The 17758-nt window shown below is 38.2% G+C and overlaps 3 protein-coding genes across 3 annotated transcripts; all 3 read left to right on the top strand.

The window, feature by feature from the left end:
* On the top strand, positions 1 to 1275 carry LOC139952581 (C-type lectin domain family 4 member M-like). The gene is made up of 2 exons (XM_071951763.1): positions 1 to 286; positions 1094 to 1275. The coding sequence occupies exons 1-2, from the start codon at positions 1 to 3 to the stop codon at positions 1273 to 1275; spliced, it is 468 nt and encodes a 155-aa protein (XP_071807864.1).
* Positions 1276 to 6592: 5317 nt separating this feature from the next.
* Positions 6593 to 12539, top strand: LOC139952678 (CD209 antigen-like). The gene is made up of 3 exons (XM_071951880.1): positions 6593 to 6836; positions 9018 to 9118; positions 12477 to 12539. Exons 1-3 carry the CDS (start codon positions 6593 to 6595, stop codon positions 12537 to 12539), a joined length of 408 nt encoding a protein of 135 aa, XP_071807981.1.
* A 555-nt stretch (positions 12540 to 13094) lies between these two features.
* On the top strand, positions 13095 to 14456 carry LOC139952677 (C-type lectin domain family 4 member M-like). Its single transcript, XM_071951878.1, has 2 exons — positions 13095 to 13377; positions 14218 to 14456. The coding sequence occupies exons 1-2, from the start codon at positions 13095 to 13097 to the stop codon at positions 14454 to 14456; spliced, it is 522 nt and encodes a 173-aa protein (XP_071807979.1).
* The last annotated feature ends 3302 nt before the right edge of the window (positions 14457 to 17758 follow it).

The following is a 17758-nucleotide window of genomic DNA, read 5'->3' as shown; positions in this document are numbered from 1 at the left end:
ATGTTGGCGAGCAAACTGCTGCGTGTTGCTGTTATATTTATGATGGCAAACTACGCTGCGGTAAACGGGCGGTGTTGGAAGCCATGCCCCCCTACTTGGAGCCAGTGGCAAGACAAATGCTACAAGGTGCATGATGCCGAAGTGACATGGGGAGAGGGCACGCAGATTTGTGTTGAGTCGGGTGGGATGATGGTTGTCCCTCAATCCAAAGAAGATTTACAACACATCCTCAACATGTTCAGCTGCGACAAATTCTTGATTGGTTGCAACGACATTGAAGTTGAAGGTTTGTGCAGAATTCTAGAAATGATGCCAAAATTTATTAAATCATTCTTGCAGTGTATTATTTTATGACAACTCGCTAAAACAATGCACAATGCCAAATCAATTCTGGAAAATAAAATAACATTAAATACAACTTCAATTTTCTATGATACAAAACAAATAGTTTGGCGAAATTAACACTGAAAAAAAGTTATAACTCGGGTCGAAGATGGCTGTTTAATAGTAACAAATTGCTGCCGATCACGCCAGAATATAAAATGCGACTATACACCAATCCGGGCGCGCAAGTGTTTGGCACCGTGCGCCACTGCTGCGGTGTACAAATGCCTAGTTTTGTGCACAACAAAGACACGAGAAAATCATGTTTCTTTTTACTCTCATGATTTCCTCAACGACTAACACAATATCCTTGACAGGACACCATGATGTACCAATGTAGATCACTGACCACAAATATGTGCAACTAAAAAGAAATCGAATCATCTTGAAAACGGTGCTTGTCTTTAGGTGAGTAAGGGGTCAAAGACACGGAAACTGCATAATAGTCGCTAAAATGCGTGTCACCGGCAAGGTGTTTTATCAGAATTCCAGTATAATTTTACTTTCTGCTGAATTTTACAAATTTATCAAGAATGAAAACTGAACACAGCGGAAAGTTAAAACCGCCACACCGGGTTATCACGTTGTCACGTTATGTGACGCTATGTTTCGTGAAGTCTTGGACCACGACTTACTTTCCGTAATGGTCCCTCCCCCAACATGTGATGTTATAATGAGACTGTTTATTTCTGATTGTGATTCCGATCAGGTACCTGGGTGTGTTTGGATGGTGAAGGACTCGACGTGAAGGACAAGAGATGGAGGAGTGGTCAGCCAGATAGTAGCGGCGGCAACCAAGATTGCGCCATCTTTACTTCAGCCGGGTTATTCGACTTGGGATGTGGTTCTAAACGCAGGTTAATCTGTCAGCGCCCGGTAACAGCAATGTAGCTCCTTCAATAACTTAATAAAATAACACAACAAATATTAGAAGATACTAATATTAATGATATGTACTCCCTATTCGCTGATAACTGAAAAAGGCGGGCTGGTACGATAACATTTGCAAGTTTTTGTTTACATTTTTTGGTTGTTCTCATAACTGTTTGAAATAATGAAGGTTGGTTTCGGAAGGAGCTGCTACCTCGACAAAAGTTTATCTCTTTTGTTTTTGCAATGGTATTTCACCGTGACGTTGTGTGATTTATTCAGAGTATAATATGGGGTGGAATGGTATTGCCCCCGTGTGGGTATCTGAACAGAGCTAAACTATTTCTGGGACGTCACTATATTGTTGAAAGTGTAGAGTATTTTTACGAATCTATACTTAACTGTATATTCGTTACGAATAGATCCGTGTATATATTCGTCGAATCTATACTTATCTACAGTTGAGTGTAGATTCATTAGTAATTATAGTTCAACTTGAAAATTACTGTCTTTCCAAACTGAAAGATAGCATGAAGTGCAACAAAGCATAGCTGACAAGAGGTCTCTCTGTTAACAAAAACATTTTCCAGTTGAGAAAAATCACTTTAGTAACACAATTTGTTGTTAGCTGAGCAAACGGATGTTGTACTCTTGAATAATGTTACAAGCACTAAAGCAAGCATGCCTATATATTTTGTAAAACGGTTATTTAAGTGAGAAATTACCTCTTTGTCAAAAAGCTAAGTTACTCATTCAGAGGGAGCCGTTTCTCACAATGTGTATATGCCTTTTATCAACAGCTCTCCATTACTCGTTACCGAGTAAGTTTTTATGATTACCAATTGTGTCCAGAACCTTTAGGTTCGACGTTAGGTCAATTAAAATCCAAGGAAACCACAAATCCTTATCGCGTCACTGTATAATTTGCATATTTTTTTTCTTCTTGAGTTTCTATCGATTGCATTATTAAGATGGAAGAGCCCGTGTGCCAGTTTCTTTTGTGTTCTGTTTGGTTATTTTTATAATTCTGTTCTGTGAAGGTTATACGTTGCTTGTGACCATTTCTGATATATCTGGCCTGTGTACTCATTTTAAAGCCTTTGCAAGAGCAGAATTCAGCGGTAAACAGAGCCATGAAATTTGGCCCAATTTAACATGAAAGAGCCGATTGGTTTATAGTAAGCGAAAAATAATGATCGCAAGAGCAGAATTCGGCGGTAAACAGAGCCATGAAATTTGACCCAATTTAACATGAAAGAGCCGATTGGTTTATAGTAAGCGAAGAATAATGATCGCAAGAGCAGAATTCGGCGGTAAACAGAGCCATGAAATTTTGCCCATGAAAGAGCCGATTGGTTTAGTCTCAACATTCCGACAACTGTACTCTCGTCGATGTCACTGTCTCCTATAACGACTACTTTAGAGCCCACTACATTGAATAAACCAACCGGCTCTCACAGAGACATCACCTCAAGTTTTCAAGAAGAGACAATTAAATAACAATACATGTTGTATTCGTCAGGCTAAACTGATTGATATTAACCAATTTGATGTAATAGTAAATATAAGGACAATATAGAATTGATGATGTTCATGCTTTAAATTACTTACTTAGCACTGCAAGCTCAAAATAAATTACTTTATGCACCAAATGCCATGTGTTACTGAACTTATAAAATGACTGATAAAAATTCATCCCTAACCAACCCCGATCCTTCAACTTGAGGACGCTCTTCTCCAATGACGTCACATACGTTACGCCTATTGTTTGCACTTAAAAAACACAAAAAAAACCCAGCTTGCTTTCAAAAACAAAAAAGGAATTCAAAACTTACACCATAAGGTATATTAATTTTGGTTTTTACCCATACACCGATGTGTGTTAGCACTGTATACTCAGTACTTTCCCGAGTCCTGTGAAAAAAATGCCTGTGATATTTTTTCACAGGACTCGAGAAAGTACTGAGTATACAGTGCTAACACACATCGGTGTATGGGTAAAAAACCAAAATTAATATTCTTTATCCAAGATGCAAGTTTAACATCTATTACACCATAAGGTGTTAAATAACACTATATTGTGTTAGAATTACACTAATTTCTGCCATCATAATTACAATGGTGTTATTTTAGCACAATCATTTTGATTCTCTCTTGAGTATCTATATGCGTTAACACCCATGGTGTACATTTTTAACACCCCAATTTATGCTGTGTGACTTCTATCGGCAGAAAAAAACACAATATCATAAATATAGCGAGTTTGTATACGTCTTGCGTTTGCAGCAATAGATGGATTGCAATAGATGTCATTGTCCGCCATCTTTGATAAAATGTGCACGCGTGACGAGATATCATTGGCTGAGAGTCGTGCGTAGTGCGTACACGCGTACACTTCTCCATTGTTTTACATCAAAGAGCCGTCAATGACGCGTATTGCAATTCATCTTTATGCCAATATCCACAGTGTGGAGAATACCGAATTGAATGAGACGTAGGCCGATTTCACAAAGATCCGAGATGGATCGTAACTGCAAATCAATCTTAGTTGCTAAGTAAAGTGTGATGTCACAATACAAATCACTATGGTGATACTGAAAGTTTGACTTGCGATGAATTTTATTGCTTTGTGAAATCGGCCAACGGGGCCCAATTTCATGGCTCTGCTTACCGCCGAATTCTGCGCTATCGATCACAATTCTCCGCTTACGTGCAAGCGCCGAATTTCTACACTAGCCGTGTATGCGTAGAATGCCTATAACGGGGAGTACGCATGCGCACAACCCCAAATTCCCTGCTAAACCGTGATATACGCTTGACGTAAGCACGGAATTCCATGATTCCAGAGCAGAGCCATGAAATTGGGCCAAGCGCTTCCAAAGCTAACCGACCGACTTCCTGGGCCCAATTTCATAAAGCCATGAAAGCACAAGAAACTTGCTAAGCACAGAAAAGTATTGCTGAACAGAAACAGGTTATCAACCAAAAATCGCTAAAGTTTACATTGTGGCAACTGGTGCCCATCTGAATGTGTTTAAAGCAGTATTTTGTAAAGCAGTATTTTCTGCTTAATATGCACAACTCAATTTTATAATAATTATATTATAATAATTTGGTTGAATTATCGTTGTTATTGGAAAACTCCACGTTGCGCTGTTTCTTTGTGACTCAATGAGCCGTGTTTTTATTTGCAAACGAAGGATCTTGGCACGGTTCCGTTCTGTGAAGGTTGCACCTTCTTGGTTCTTGTTATATCTGGCAACAATTTCAGTTTGTTTAGAGATGGTCTACGAATTTTGCAAGCAAACTGCTGGTGGTATATTATGACGGGCGAGAAAGGGGAGATGATTTTGCCGCAGAGTTTTTTTTTATACAATTATTAATGCGGAAAATCTTGCATATTATGTAAGTTTCCTAATAATTTAATAGACATTGTGCACATGACGTCACTTGAAGGGTCAAAAGAAGGTCGCTCATTGGGTGGCGTAAGTGACGTCAATGCATATATGTCAGGAGAATAATATAGCTTGCAAAAATTCAACCATAGTTCACCGTCAATTCTTTTAAATTTTTGTTACAAAGACAAACGCTAAAACCAATGGGAAAATGGTGACCAATGACTTAATTTCGTCCATATGACCCATTTTAACAGACTTAATTTAAAGGCACTGTACACGTTAGGTACTTGTCAAAGACCAGTGTTCTCACTTGGTGTATCCCATCATAAGCATAAAATAACAAGCCTGTGAAAATTTGGGCTCAATCGGTCATCGAAGTTGCGAGAAAGTTATGAAAGAAAAAACACCCTTGTTGGACGAATTTGTGTGCTTTCAGATAGGAATAAAAGACTTCTAGCTAGAAGTCTTTTATTATTTTAGTGAGAAATTACCTCTTTCTCAAAAACTACGTTACTTCACAGGGAGTCGTTTCCCACAATGTTTTATACTATCAACAGCTCTCCAATGCTCGTTACCAAGTCAGTTTTTAAGTTATCATTTGTTTTGAGTAATTACCAAACGTGTACCTTCCCTTTAGCAAAGCACAAACAATCACACCAAACAGAAAAATTGTCAACAACAAATAGTATTAATTTTATTTTTTACCCATATACCGATGTGTTAGCACTGTATACTCAGCACTTTCCCGAGCTCTGTGAAAATAATCACAGGCATGTATTGTTATACTCGGGAGGGATTCGACCCTACAAGCAACAACCATTGAAACTCTATAGCAGTGTCTTTACCAAAATGTATTATTCTTTATTCCCGATGCAAATTTCCATCTATTTAAAACAACAAATGAATTTGTATTTTTGCGTTTAAGGCAAAATGACAGTCTTCTGTGTTCATTATCATGATATTTATGAATACAAAAAAAAACATCCATACATTGATAGTTGAACATTTTAAGGGGGAAATTGACGCCATTGCACAAGTTTAGATTCCATTTTACATATCAACATTGACAAGGAAAGTTTTTTCTGGGGGGGGGGGGGGGTAAGCTGTATTGCTTGTCAATGAGATATATTGTCAGGAAAGTACAGGAGTGTGTAGTATTCATATGGATGCGTACACACTAGGCTGAATGATTACATGTGAAAAATTCAAAATTTACAGTAATTGTTCTTAAAGATGTTCCGTGATGGGAAACTCAACCAGTTGGGTGTCATTAACACAATTTTACAAACACATCACAGAGGCAAAAGTCATTAAGTCCCTGCAAAAACCCTTTTCTGGTAAAAATCACTGGATTTCATTATTTTCATATTATCTTAAATTTCGTGCTACGACGCAGCTATATGCATAAACTCAACATCATGAAAAAATGTATTTTGTTACATTTAAAAGTTTTCATTGATTTATTTATCGCTGATGTTGTAGAACTCCCTGTTCTTCTGTCACTGAAATAAATTTAAAGTCTAATATAGAAAACATTTTGCAAGTAAATTTCTGGATTTTTCTTTGTGTTTATCTCATCACAATGTCTTACAATGCCACAGCAACTCAAAATTATAGTACGTCAATTTTTTGTATTAAAATTCTACTTATATTTTATGACTTGATATTATAGTTTGTATTGATTGATGTATCACTGTTAATGGAGATCTTCTTATTTGTGCTATTTTTGTGACTGGATGAGTTGTGTTTTTATTGGCAATTTGGCAATATTGGCAACTGGCAACTATGGGCAACTGGCAATAATTATTTCAGAAGTTCCGTTGTGTGAAGGTTGCACTTTCTTGATTATGGGTATAAATCTGGCAGCAATTTCAATTTGCCAAGAGATGATCCGCAAAATGTTGGAGAGCAAACTGCTGGGTGTTGTTGGTATAATTATGATGGCAAACTACGCTGCTGTAAGCGGGCGGTGTTGGAAGCCATGCCCTCCTACTTGGAGCCAGTGGCAAGACAAATGCTACAAGATGCATGATGCCGACGTTAAATGGGAAGAGGGCAAGCAGATTTGTGTTCAGTTGGGTGGGGTGATGATTGTCCCTCAATCCAAAGAAGAGTTACAACACCTCCTCAACATGTTCAGCTGCGACAAATGCTTGATTGGTTGCACCGACATTGAAGTTGAAGGTTCGTACACAATTCTAGAAATTATGTCATAAATAAAATAAATAGTCCTTTATTTTGCTTTACCGTAAATCGCAAATACAATGCGAAATGCCACACAGACAAATTTTTTTTGAAGTCAAATCTTTTGGTACAAATGCACCTGAAAACAAAGCTATTGTGACAAGGACGCTTATAGATAACCAATTGTTGTCACTCCTCGCATGATAAGTTCGAATATGACACGATAGCACGATTTCGGTTGGGCAAAATTATTAAACTCTTTGCAGATAACCGGAAACAAATCATAAAGCAACACGTTGCCTTGGATCGGTCGAGTTGGTCTTTTAAAAGCGTTCTGTAACCGTTTGTTATAAAACGCATATGGGTAGAAAGATGTTGTAAAAGTAGAATACAATCTACACAAATATGCCTCGAAATTGCGTGGTTTTCTTTTTACCTCGTCGACTATAACGGTCGGCCATTTATGGGAGTCAAATTTTTGACTCCCATAAACGGCCGACCGTGTTAGTTCGCGACGTAAAAGGAAAACCGTGCAACTTTGAGTGATACTTGTGTGGATCATTACATTCTACTTTTAAAAAATCTTTCCAACCATATGCATTTTATAACAAACGGTTACAAACGCTTTTTATAGACCAACTCGTCCGATCCAAGGCAACGTGTTCCTTTAAGGTGATTTGTTAATTAATTTATGCCAAAAGCAGAGTTAAATTTATGTTACTTTCATTTTGCCATGGCTAAATGTTACAGTATGATACTGTTTGTAGTATAAACTATGTAAACATAAGACATCGGAAGAACAGAATCGCGCACAAGATATATATTTTTTAAATGAGTAGGGTAGATGGCCTTAGCGTTCGATCCAAACCGGACCGTCCTCACAGAGGCATAAAACAAGTACAACCAAATGCATATCCATTAGTAGAAAAAATAGCTGGCATAGCAATTAATATGTAGTTTCACCAAACAGTGACGTAAATCATTCAGTCAGAGGTTAAAACAAATTCATACTCATACCGCTATATAAAAAAGCTGCAAAGCAAGTTATTTTTAAGTGCTACATCGACTATGCTGCCCTCTACGGTCACATCGTGATCAGGGATTGGTGCTTGGGGATGGGGTCGAGGGAGACCTTACCATCCAACATATATATTATAATTCTAGCCCTGATTAATAAAGGCATTGGACACCTTTGGTAACTGTCAAAAACCAGTGAAGTAAATAAAGTCCATCCATTGCCGATCACCAAAAGAATATGAATCAATTCCTGAACAAAAACATCGTGTATACTTTCAATGCAAACGACCCCGCTCTCAACATTATAATATCAAAGTCTCATGTAGCGCACGTATCTACCAACAAGGTACTCAAGGAGCTTAGTATCAACATTTTTTTCCAGAAAGGTAGGTTATTGGAGTTAAAAATTCCGAGAATAATAGCACGTTATAAGGGTGTTTACAAGGTAATACAACGCATTCAGCAGCCACAGGCAGAAACACCAGGGCATAAAGTGATAAGTGTTACTGGGGTGTTTTGCGTGCAATATACACAACGCACGGGACCAACTGCTTTACGTCCCATCCGAAGGACGAGGTTAAGTGTCACGACTCCCGAACCCACACTCTGCTGATCAGAAACGTCCAGAGCTTGCGTCTGGTGATCTTAAACAGCCAATAAAGGATGATCTCAAATATATAGATATTACAGTTTTCTAATAGCTGGAGTCCATAGGAAACATACACAAAATATAAAGAGTCTCTTACCTCACGTTAAAACATGGTAAAAATGTTTTTTCTCCAGAACGCTACAAGCTAAATTTCTGAAGAACGCGGGGTCAAATAAACCCGCGCGACAAAGGAATCGTGACGTCAGTGGCGGCTATTTGATGTGGAAAATAGCGCCCTCAGTTTGCCAAAGCTGGAGAACTGTGTTCAAACCCAATTAGGGGAATATCGTCACTGGCGACAAGGGGTCATTATAATAGATAAGCCGTTTTTGACTCTCGGCTGAAAAAGCCACGCGGCCGGGTGTGGTTTTGACTCGAGTAATTTATTACTAAATGCAAATTTTGAGAGTAAAATGGTTATTAACCGGTATCTCAATGTCTATTTGGCCATAAAAAGGTAATAGTTGAAATATTGAGATCATCCTTCATTGGCTCTTTAACCTTACTTGTTGCAGGTACCTGGTTGTGTCTGGATGGTGAAGGTACTATTGACGAACAGGACGAGAAATGGGCTACCAATGAGCCAAACAGTGACGGTGGCGACGAAGATTGTGCAGTAGGCCATACTTCAGGCTGGTACGATTTTAAATGTTTTAATCGTCGCAAGTTAATCTGTCAGCGTCCGGTATCAACATCACCAACACTATAGATCATCTGAAATGTTGCTCAATGTTCTGAGCAAACTATTCTTGTTATGAGGTAAATAGGCAGGTACATCTCCTCATGGTAATCTTTCTAAAAAAAAACACCAAGCCACTTATTTGTACTTGTTCAAGGAACACTACAGAGTTGGTCAGAACAAAACTCGTCTAAAGGTCTCAGAGTTCATAAAACTTAAACGGTCTAATGGTCATGATATAGGCCTTGTAGAAAACATCCCTTGAAATATATCTGTCTGAAATAGAGAACCAGATTTAGACATGTTTTTATGTTGAGTCTCACAAGTTGCAAAAGTTTGTTTTAGTGTTGATTCTTGTTTATTGGGTAGTTATTGTGGTTAATCCAAAATGGAACAAAGGTTTCAATCCAGAAGTGACCTAGTTTGCAAATTACGATGGGTGGTAATTATCAAATTTTGAGGTCAATTCTCTCTAAAACTATTCATTTTTAGGACAAAAATTGTATTAGAGGTGAATAGAAACCTGACCTTGAGAATATAAAAAACATATTTGCATACTCGATTACCTTTACATAATGTATGTCAAAGGTCAAGGTGTTAAACATAGGTTTAAATGGTTTTCTCCACTCAAATGCATCATTACATGGCATACCATGACATTGAAATTAAAAATGAGTGTATTCTTTGGGTTCTTTTTCTGTACGGACTGATATAACTGCCATGCATTAATTCCGTCATTGGTCTCTTAAAAAATGTTTTGTTGGAATGCCGCCACAAACCATTATTAAGTTTTAAATGTATGCACCCTTTCTGTTTAGGTTTGTATATATATATAAACACTGCAGTAGTAGTATCCTGGGAGACTTTTTTGAAAGCTCTGCCACTAGAGGGCAGCAGACCTACCAGGTAAGGGTGCACAACTCCTAAAGCAAACAATGGTAAATGCTAAAAATTCAAAAATACTCAAAAAATATTTAGAAGTCTCTCAGCCTCTTGAAAAATAAATCACATACATTGTCATACAACTAAACTTCAGATTTCTTCTCAATTTTTGGTAGGTCAGCATTTTGGAATTTTTGCTAGTTACCCTAGAAGAAACACTCCCAAAAACTCATGCACACCGCTTGTTATCCTTGGGGAACTCGTGTCCAGTACGTCCTGTTCCAGAACAGTTTGGTTTAAGCTGGCATTGTGTTATGAAAAACAAAACACAGTTTGGCTAAATCTAAATACAAAATCAAAAACACGCAAAACACAAGGTAATTGCTGTCAGTGACCGTCACTCATGCTTCTCCTATTCCTAAGTTGTTGACATTACCTGGTGAAGAGCGCCCTCTTGGTGATTGGCAGATAGTCTAAAGTTTCCTATTGAATATATCTTAATATTTTAATATAACAAATGAATATGATAATGTAAAACTTGGGCCCAATAAATACAATAACAAAGAAAGCATGTCCAATCAATCTCACCTTGCAAACAAAGACCGATGTGAAGTTCCCACATTCGGACTTCTACAGTTCACTGGTACAATGAAAGAAACGTTTGTATCAATCTTCACACATGAATTTAGTTAAAGACACTGGACACTATTGGGAATTGTCAAAGACCAGTCTTCTCTCTTGGTGTATCTCAACATAAGCATAAAATAACAAACCTGTGAAAATTTGAGCTCAATTGGTTGTCAAAGTTGCGAGATGTTTAAGATGCTTGACAAGACCTCATAATCAAATTTTGAGGTCTCGAAATCAAATTTTGAGGTCTCGAAAATTACTTCTTTCTCAAAAACTACGTAGTTCAGAAGGAGCCGTTTCTATCAATGTTTTATACCAACAGCTCTCCATTACTTGTTCAAATAAGTTGTTATGCTAAATAATTATTTTGAGTAATTCCACTGCCTTTAAAAGACTTTAAATTAGTTTTAGAGCAGTTCATGCAGGATAATCAAGAATCTTCAAGGGGAAAAACATGTCTTTTGTCGATAGAATTTTAATCTCGGGTGATACAAGCAAAGTAGGGACTTTTTCTGATCTGTCTCGAGCTGTATTGATGAATTTGATCACAAATTAAAACAGTTCATCCTTAACCCTTGCCCATAGTTCTCATTTCGTGTACAAAAACCAGGTGCAATTGGTTTATATTGAACCTGTGACAATCCTCGGTCACTGATGAGCTATGCTTTCATCACGGCAATAGTCAACAGATGACATCATCACAGCGGTCCACACAACCGTACCCACATGTCAGTTCTTATTACGTGAGTCTTGTATCTTCGTTGCTGCGACGGGGTGAAGTCACGCAACGTGTTCGGCCCGAATGTTTTATCATCAGAAACTTTATAAACGTTATTTCTGTGTCTTGAATTTTTAAATTAAAAAAACATGGTGCATCTAAAAGAATTTCAATGAACAAAAGATACCTTCTATTGCATCAGGGTCAGCATGACCACCGCTTGTTCCAGGCAGCTTATTTTAGGGGTCCACCGACAGGCACAGGTGTTTGCACAACTGACTCTTTGCACAAATGAGCTGAAAAATACAAAAAAATGAGCATTTTGTGAGGTTTTTACCTTACTTTAAAATACATTTATCATTCGAAGTAAAAACCTTTTTTTTTAATCAGCAAATACATATATCAATGAGTAAAGCAATCCTTTTTAATTGAAAGAACTGTCAATATCAACGAAAGACTAAGCCTTTGACAAGTTTCAGTTTATAAGCTTGATAAGTTACAAGGGAAAATATGAGCAACTCACCACGCAAACACAGGGGAAAGTGTGAGCAACTGAGGGAGAGTTAGTGTGTGCAATTCACCACACTGAGGAAGTGTGAGTGGGTGCGTTCGTTTAGCTTCCCTGGGTCGACCCCGGTCTGCCCCCGGTGCGTTCGAATAGCATTGACGTCATTCCAGGGGCTCACCCGGGTCAGCCCCCAGTGCCCTGCTTGTGGCATGGGTCACTTGGGGGCTGGCCCCAGGTGCATGACGTCACTACGAGAGCCGTGAGTGATCGTTCGTTTAGCTCTTGTCAGGGGCTCACCCGAGTGAGCACCGCGGGGTAGACCCAGGGAAGCTAATCGAACGCACCCTTTAATTCACAACACAAAGGAAAGTATGAGTAATTCACCAAAAGCCAAGTATAAGAACACTCACCAGGGGAGAGTTGGTGTGTATTACATACATGTAAGCTATTCTTCCAGCCAACATATGCAGATTTCTTCAACAAAGCTGTAGCTGAGAAAACTACCGGACATCATTATACAATTTTAGATTCTATTTTACATATTCACATTTATATAGAGAGCACTGGGTGATAAAAAGGGTCAAACTGTACTGTGGGTCAGTGAGAAGATTACCCGATGAGGGGAAGAATACACAAGTGTGTGTTATATTCCTACCATGTATGTAAACTCAGCTTTTATAAATGATTTGTACTTATTTATTTATTAATTGTTCGTGGGGAGTCTTGCACTTTTGGGTAAAGCAACATAATTTTACAAATAAATTACAAAACACAGAAGAAATATGCCACTTAAAAATACTTCAAAGTATTTTTAAGTGGCATATACTAAGTGTGCACTCAGACTCAGGGCCAACATCTTCAGTCTTTGAGAAAACATTTTGCAACAAAATTTGAATTTTCTTCTCATCTTAATTTCTTACCATGCCAGCAGCTTACACATGTAATATGCACAGCTCAAAATTTAGTGTAGTTTTTGTCCTTCAAATTCTATAATAAATTTGGGTTGAATAATTGTTGCTTGAGAACTCGTTGCGCCTTTTCTTTGTGACCCAATGAGCCGTGTTTTATTGGCAAATTGAGGATCTTAATTGGCACGGTTCCGTTCTGTGAAGGTTACACCTTCTTGGTTATAAAACCTGGCAGCAATTTCAATTTGTCAAGAGATGGTCTGAAAAATGTTGGCTAGCAAACTGCTGGGTGTTGTTGGTGTATTTATGATGGCAGACTACGCTGCTGTAAACGGGCAGTGTTGGAAGCCATGCCCTCCTTTTTGGAGCCAGTGGCGAGACAAATGCTACAAGATGCATGGTGCCGAAGTTCCATGGGAAGAGGGCAAGCAGATTTGTGTTGAGATGGGTGGGGTGATGGTTGTCCCTCAATCTGAAGAAGAGTTACAACACATCCTCAACATGTGCAGTTGCAATTTCTGGATTGGTTGCAACGACGTTAACGTTGAAGGTTCGTATATTACATGTAATGCACAACTAGAAATGATGTTCAATGTAGTCCTCATAATTAGTTTTATTTTATGCAAAGTTGATAATAAAATAAGGGAACAATCTTAATTAATAGGAAATGTCTGATGACGTTCCTCTTGAACTGTAACAGAGTTTGTGGAAAACAAGATACAGGTAGGGAGTTCTTAAGTGCAGCGGTGTGTAAAAAGTTGGTTCTCTACCTGAGTCAGTCCAGATGTCATCAGAACAACTTACCATGTCATTCTGGGCCCGATTTCATGGAACTGCTCGAGCAGGAAACAATATTGCTTAAAATTTGTGGTGTAATAAGCGCAACCATAGTTTTGCACATGGATATTTTAGCTCTTTGAAATTGGGCCATGCCGAGTTATTTTTGTTCTCTTGAGATTGTATTAGTGCTCTCTTAATGTCCGAGTTTCGCTCTTTTGGGGGAGTGATCAGTGAAAGTCAATCTGTGTCACTCCTTTTGAATGAAACTGGAACAAACTTCACTCTTAATCGTGTTGAAAGTCCCCGTCTTTCACTCTTAAAGAGTTGTCCGCCATATGGCTCTTTGCACGAGTGGTATGGCGGACAAAACAAGTGTTTGTTCACTCTTTTATATTAAGAGAGTAGTAAGCATTACCATCCCGCTCCAAACATTATGTTATCAGACTTTTTGTTTCTGATTGACTTTGTTCAGGTACCTGGGGGTGTTTGGATGGTGAAGGTACTATTGACGTGCAGCAGGAAGAGATATGGGCTGAATATGGGCAAAATGATAAGGACAATGAAGATTGATGAAATGAGACTTTTTTGTTTCTGATTGACTTTGTTCCAGGTACTTGGGTGTGTTTGGATGGTGAAGGTACTATTGACGTGCAGGACGCGAGATGGAAGGATAGTGAGCCAAATAATGACGGCGGCAACGAAGATTGCGCTGTAGGCTGGGCTGCAGGCTGGAATGATATTCCTTGTGACTTAACGGGCACTTTAATCTGTCAGCGTCCAGTACGAGCACACGTAGCTCATGTTGATCAATATTCTGAGCTGACTACTAATAAGGGAATAAAAGGGTAGCGACGAGTTCTTACACGGCCGTTTAAAGACGGCAGGATCGAATTGCCGTGTGATAAGGCACGGCAACGACTCTGCAAGGTCACTACTCTTTCATTCCCATTCATAAATGCCCTTTTGTTAAAAAAACATTAAAAAATACAGACACTTTGACAGTTGAAAATTCGAGGTTTGAAATATTTTGTTCAAAAACTTTGTTAAGAGTCTATTGCGCTTTGGTTGTGTGTACACGCGCGCGCTTAGAAATAGATTACGCGCGCGCTTAGAAGTAGATTACGCGCTGTTACAAATAGAAATGAATTCCGCGTGATAATCTTGCACGCCTGACACGCGGAAGCCAGCCGGTTATAAACACTTGTCATTATCAACCGTTTAAACACCCCCACGTGACGAGCTCTCCACCAATGGTAGAGTAGAGAAACCGTCTGGGGTATTTATGAATAAGGATTAAAGCGGTTAATTGGGGGTCGTTAACTGCTTATTCGCTTTGTGGTAATCTTTTTGTAAAACACCCAAGCCACTATACTTGGAATGTTGGGGTAAAAAGAGAAAATGTTGCATCGGGGTCATCCATCTTGCTACTTTAATATGGGACTATATTAAATTAAATTTATATGTCCCTGTCTCTGTTTCAACTGAAAAAGGAGCAATACTGGCGTTTTCTACATTGTTTCTATTCTGGTTATCACTTAATTTATATTATTTTTCACAGTTCCCGTAATAACTTAACACGTAAAACGGAGTTCATTATTTTGGTCAGAATGATTGTGTAAAACAACTTATATATTACGTCATTGTTTCAAAAATGTTTCATCAAGATGGCAGCCATGTTAGTAAATGCTCAACCCAGAAACCATTAGTGAAGTCACCATTAACGTAAGCACTCTTCAAGATATAACATGATTTTTTTTCCCGTTGTTCCTGAACTGGAGTAGCAGCATCATTTTAAAAAGATATTTAAGTAGTTTTTGGAACACCACAAGTTTTTCTATATAAAGGTTTTTGCAAATTGAATATTATATTAAACAGTTTAAGGAAACCCTATTTTTGCAGCTGCCATCTTTAAAAACTGACTATTACAAAAAAAGTCCATTACATCCCGCCCTGCACACCGACAGTTTTCATAACTTTAATGTAATAGATGTAAAATTTGCATTGGTTTTACCCATATAATAAACCGTTACAGTGCCCCCCGCTAAAACATAAAATTTGAACTGCCTCTAGCTACAGGGCAATCTCGGTGGTCTAATTGGTTACTTCTACAGAATAGTAATGGTCGTGGGTTCGAATCCCACCCGAGTTATATGCCTGTGATTTTATTTTTTAACAGAACTCGGGAAAATACTGAGCATAACAGTGTCAACACACATCGGTGTACATGTATATATGGGTAAAAACAAAACAAATAGTGTTCATATAACCGTTTGAGATATTGAAGTTATGTTGGTTTCGAAATGTGCTGCTTATAAAATTCAACAAAATGTGATCTCTTTGGTTCATGCAACGTTTTCTAATTTATTCAGAGAAGTGGGTTATGGGTAGGAATGGTGGGTAACTGTTTTGCAAATCAGAAAAGAACCTGGCAGAAGTATAATGAGTTATTTGCTAAGTGCAATTGTAAACATTGTTGTTGGCATTGTTCTTGTATCAAGTATTGTTTAACTGGTTAACTGTATATTTTAAACATTAACATTAACTAAGTTGAAAGCATTATTTTATAAAAAAAATACATGGCAAAATCTACTTCACGCTAACAATAGGGTAAGTCTAAGAAAATTCCCTTTTTGGTCCAATAACAGAACTAATAACATACATTCATGTGGCTTTGTCCAGGCAGATATCCAACATAACAAGAAAAAAAATCACTAAAATCAATGATTATTTCAGTTGTAGAGGATTAAGTTTTCCGAATGTTCCAATGTGCCACGAACTCCTCAAATTATTTTAATCGCTCATGAACGAAGTTTGGTTGTTCAATTTTGCATTGTAATAATATGTATTTTTTCTCTGATTCGTTATAAACTGAAAATACTTCAAATGTATGTTGAGATATTATAGAGGTACGTACCGTATACAATCATGGAAACATAACAGGGTTTGTGAGATTTGTATCTTTACGATGTGAAGGCAGATTTTAGTTTAGCCTTTCAGAAACCGATTTGAGCAAGATGGTGGCCCTGGAAAAGCTGGTTGGTTCAATTTCAACATTTCGACAACTGTACTCTCGTCGTTGTCACTGTCTCTTATAACGACTACTTTAGAGCACACTCATTGAATAAACCAACCGGCTCTCATAGAGCCATCACCACAAGTTTTCAAGAAGAGACGATGTATCCGTCTGACTAAACTGATGAGTAATAAAACTAATTGATGTAAGAATGCGAGTATAACTGATACTAATGATGATGTTTATGTGAAACTTTCTCAGCACTACACGCTCAAAATAAATTACATGCACCAAAAGCCATGTTTTAGGTAACTTTTTAAATTACCCCCAAAACAACCCCAACCCCTCAGAGTTAATCCCAACCAAGACCCATGAAAACTAATCCTGACCAACCCTGCAGACCTTCCAAATGAAAACATTGGTTCAGTCCATTAACAGCGGCCACCAACCGACTGGCTTCTCACAATGTTATTGCCTAAATAATAAATACCACAGACAGTTTACGCACACTATGATTGGTCGAACATGTGGGTGTATATAAAGACCGATTCTAGTTTAAAAAAATGGCCCCTAAATAAAGAACAAGCATATTGTTTTAAACCCTTGCATCCAGTTGTTTAGTCAGGAACACAAGTGCCTACGAAAACTCAACCACTATGCATGAACTGGGCTATCATCCCTCCCCTATCACAGTAGACTGGTCCCCTGAAAACCCAACTCCACTTTATACAGTACCCCTGGCAGGATTCGAACCGGGGTCCTAGAGGTGGAAGGCAAGAAGATACCACTTCGCCATTCAACCCGACTTCTGTGTCCATTTTGGATCTCAGACGTAGACATTCCAGTTGACTTCACGAATGCAAATAGTCATGAAAACCTAATAACCGCTATCTAACCGCAATCACCCTTCGAACCACTCACCACCAGAGGGCTCTATCATTCCTGTAACACCCATCACACCAAGTTCCGCAATCACAGGAGCTGCTGTGATAGTAGCCTGGTCCCCTGTCAGACAGGTTTTTGTTCAGAACCAGCGATATTGGATACAACGTACAGTATGTACACGATTTATAATGGTGTTTTATATGTAAACGTGATTTGCAAAATCAATGCATACCATGTGAACTTCAGGACATTG

The sequence above is a fragment of the Asterias amurensis genome, chromosome 20, assembly GCF_032118995.1.
Source record: "Asterias amurensis chromosome 20, ASM3211899v1".
Taxonomy (NCBI): Eukaryota; Metazoa; Echinodermata; class Asteroidea; order Forcipulatida; family Asteriidae; genus Asterias; species Asterias amurensis.
The sequence above is the reverse complement of the archived record's forward strand: the minus strand, read 5'-3'. Positions and strand labels throughout refer to the sequence as shown.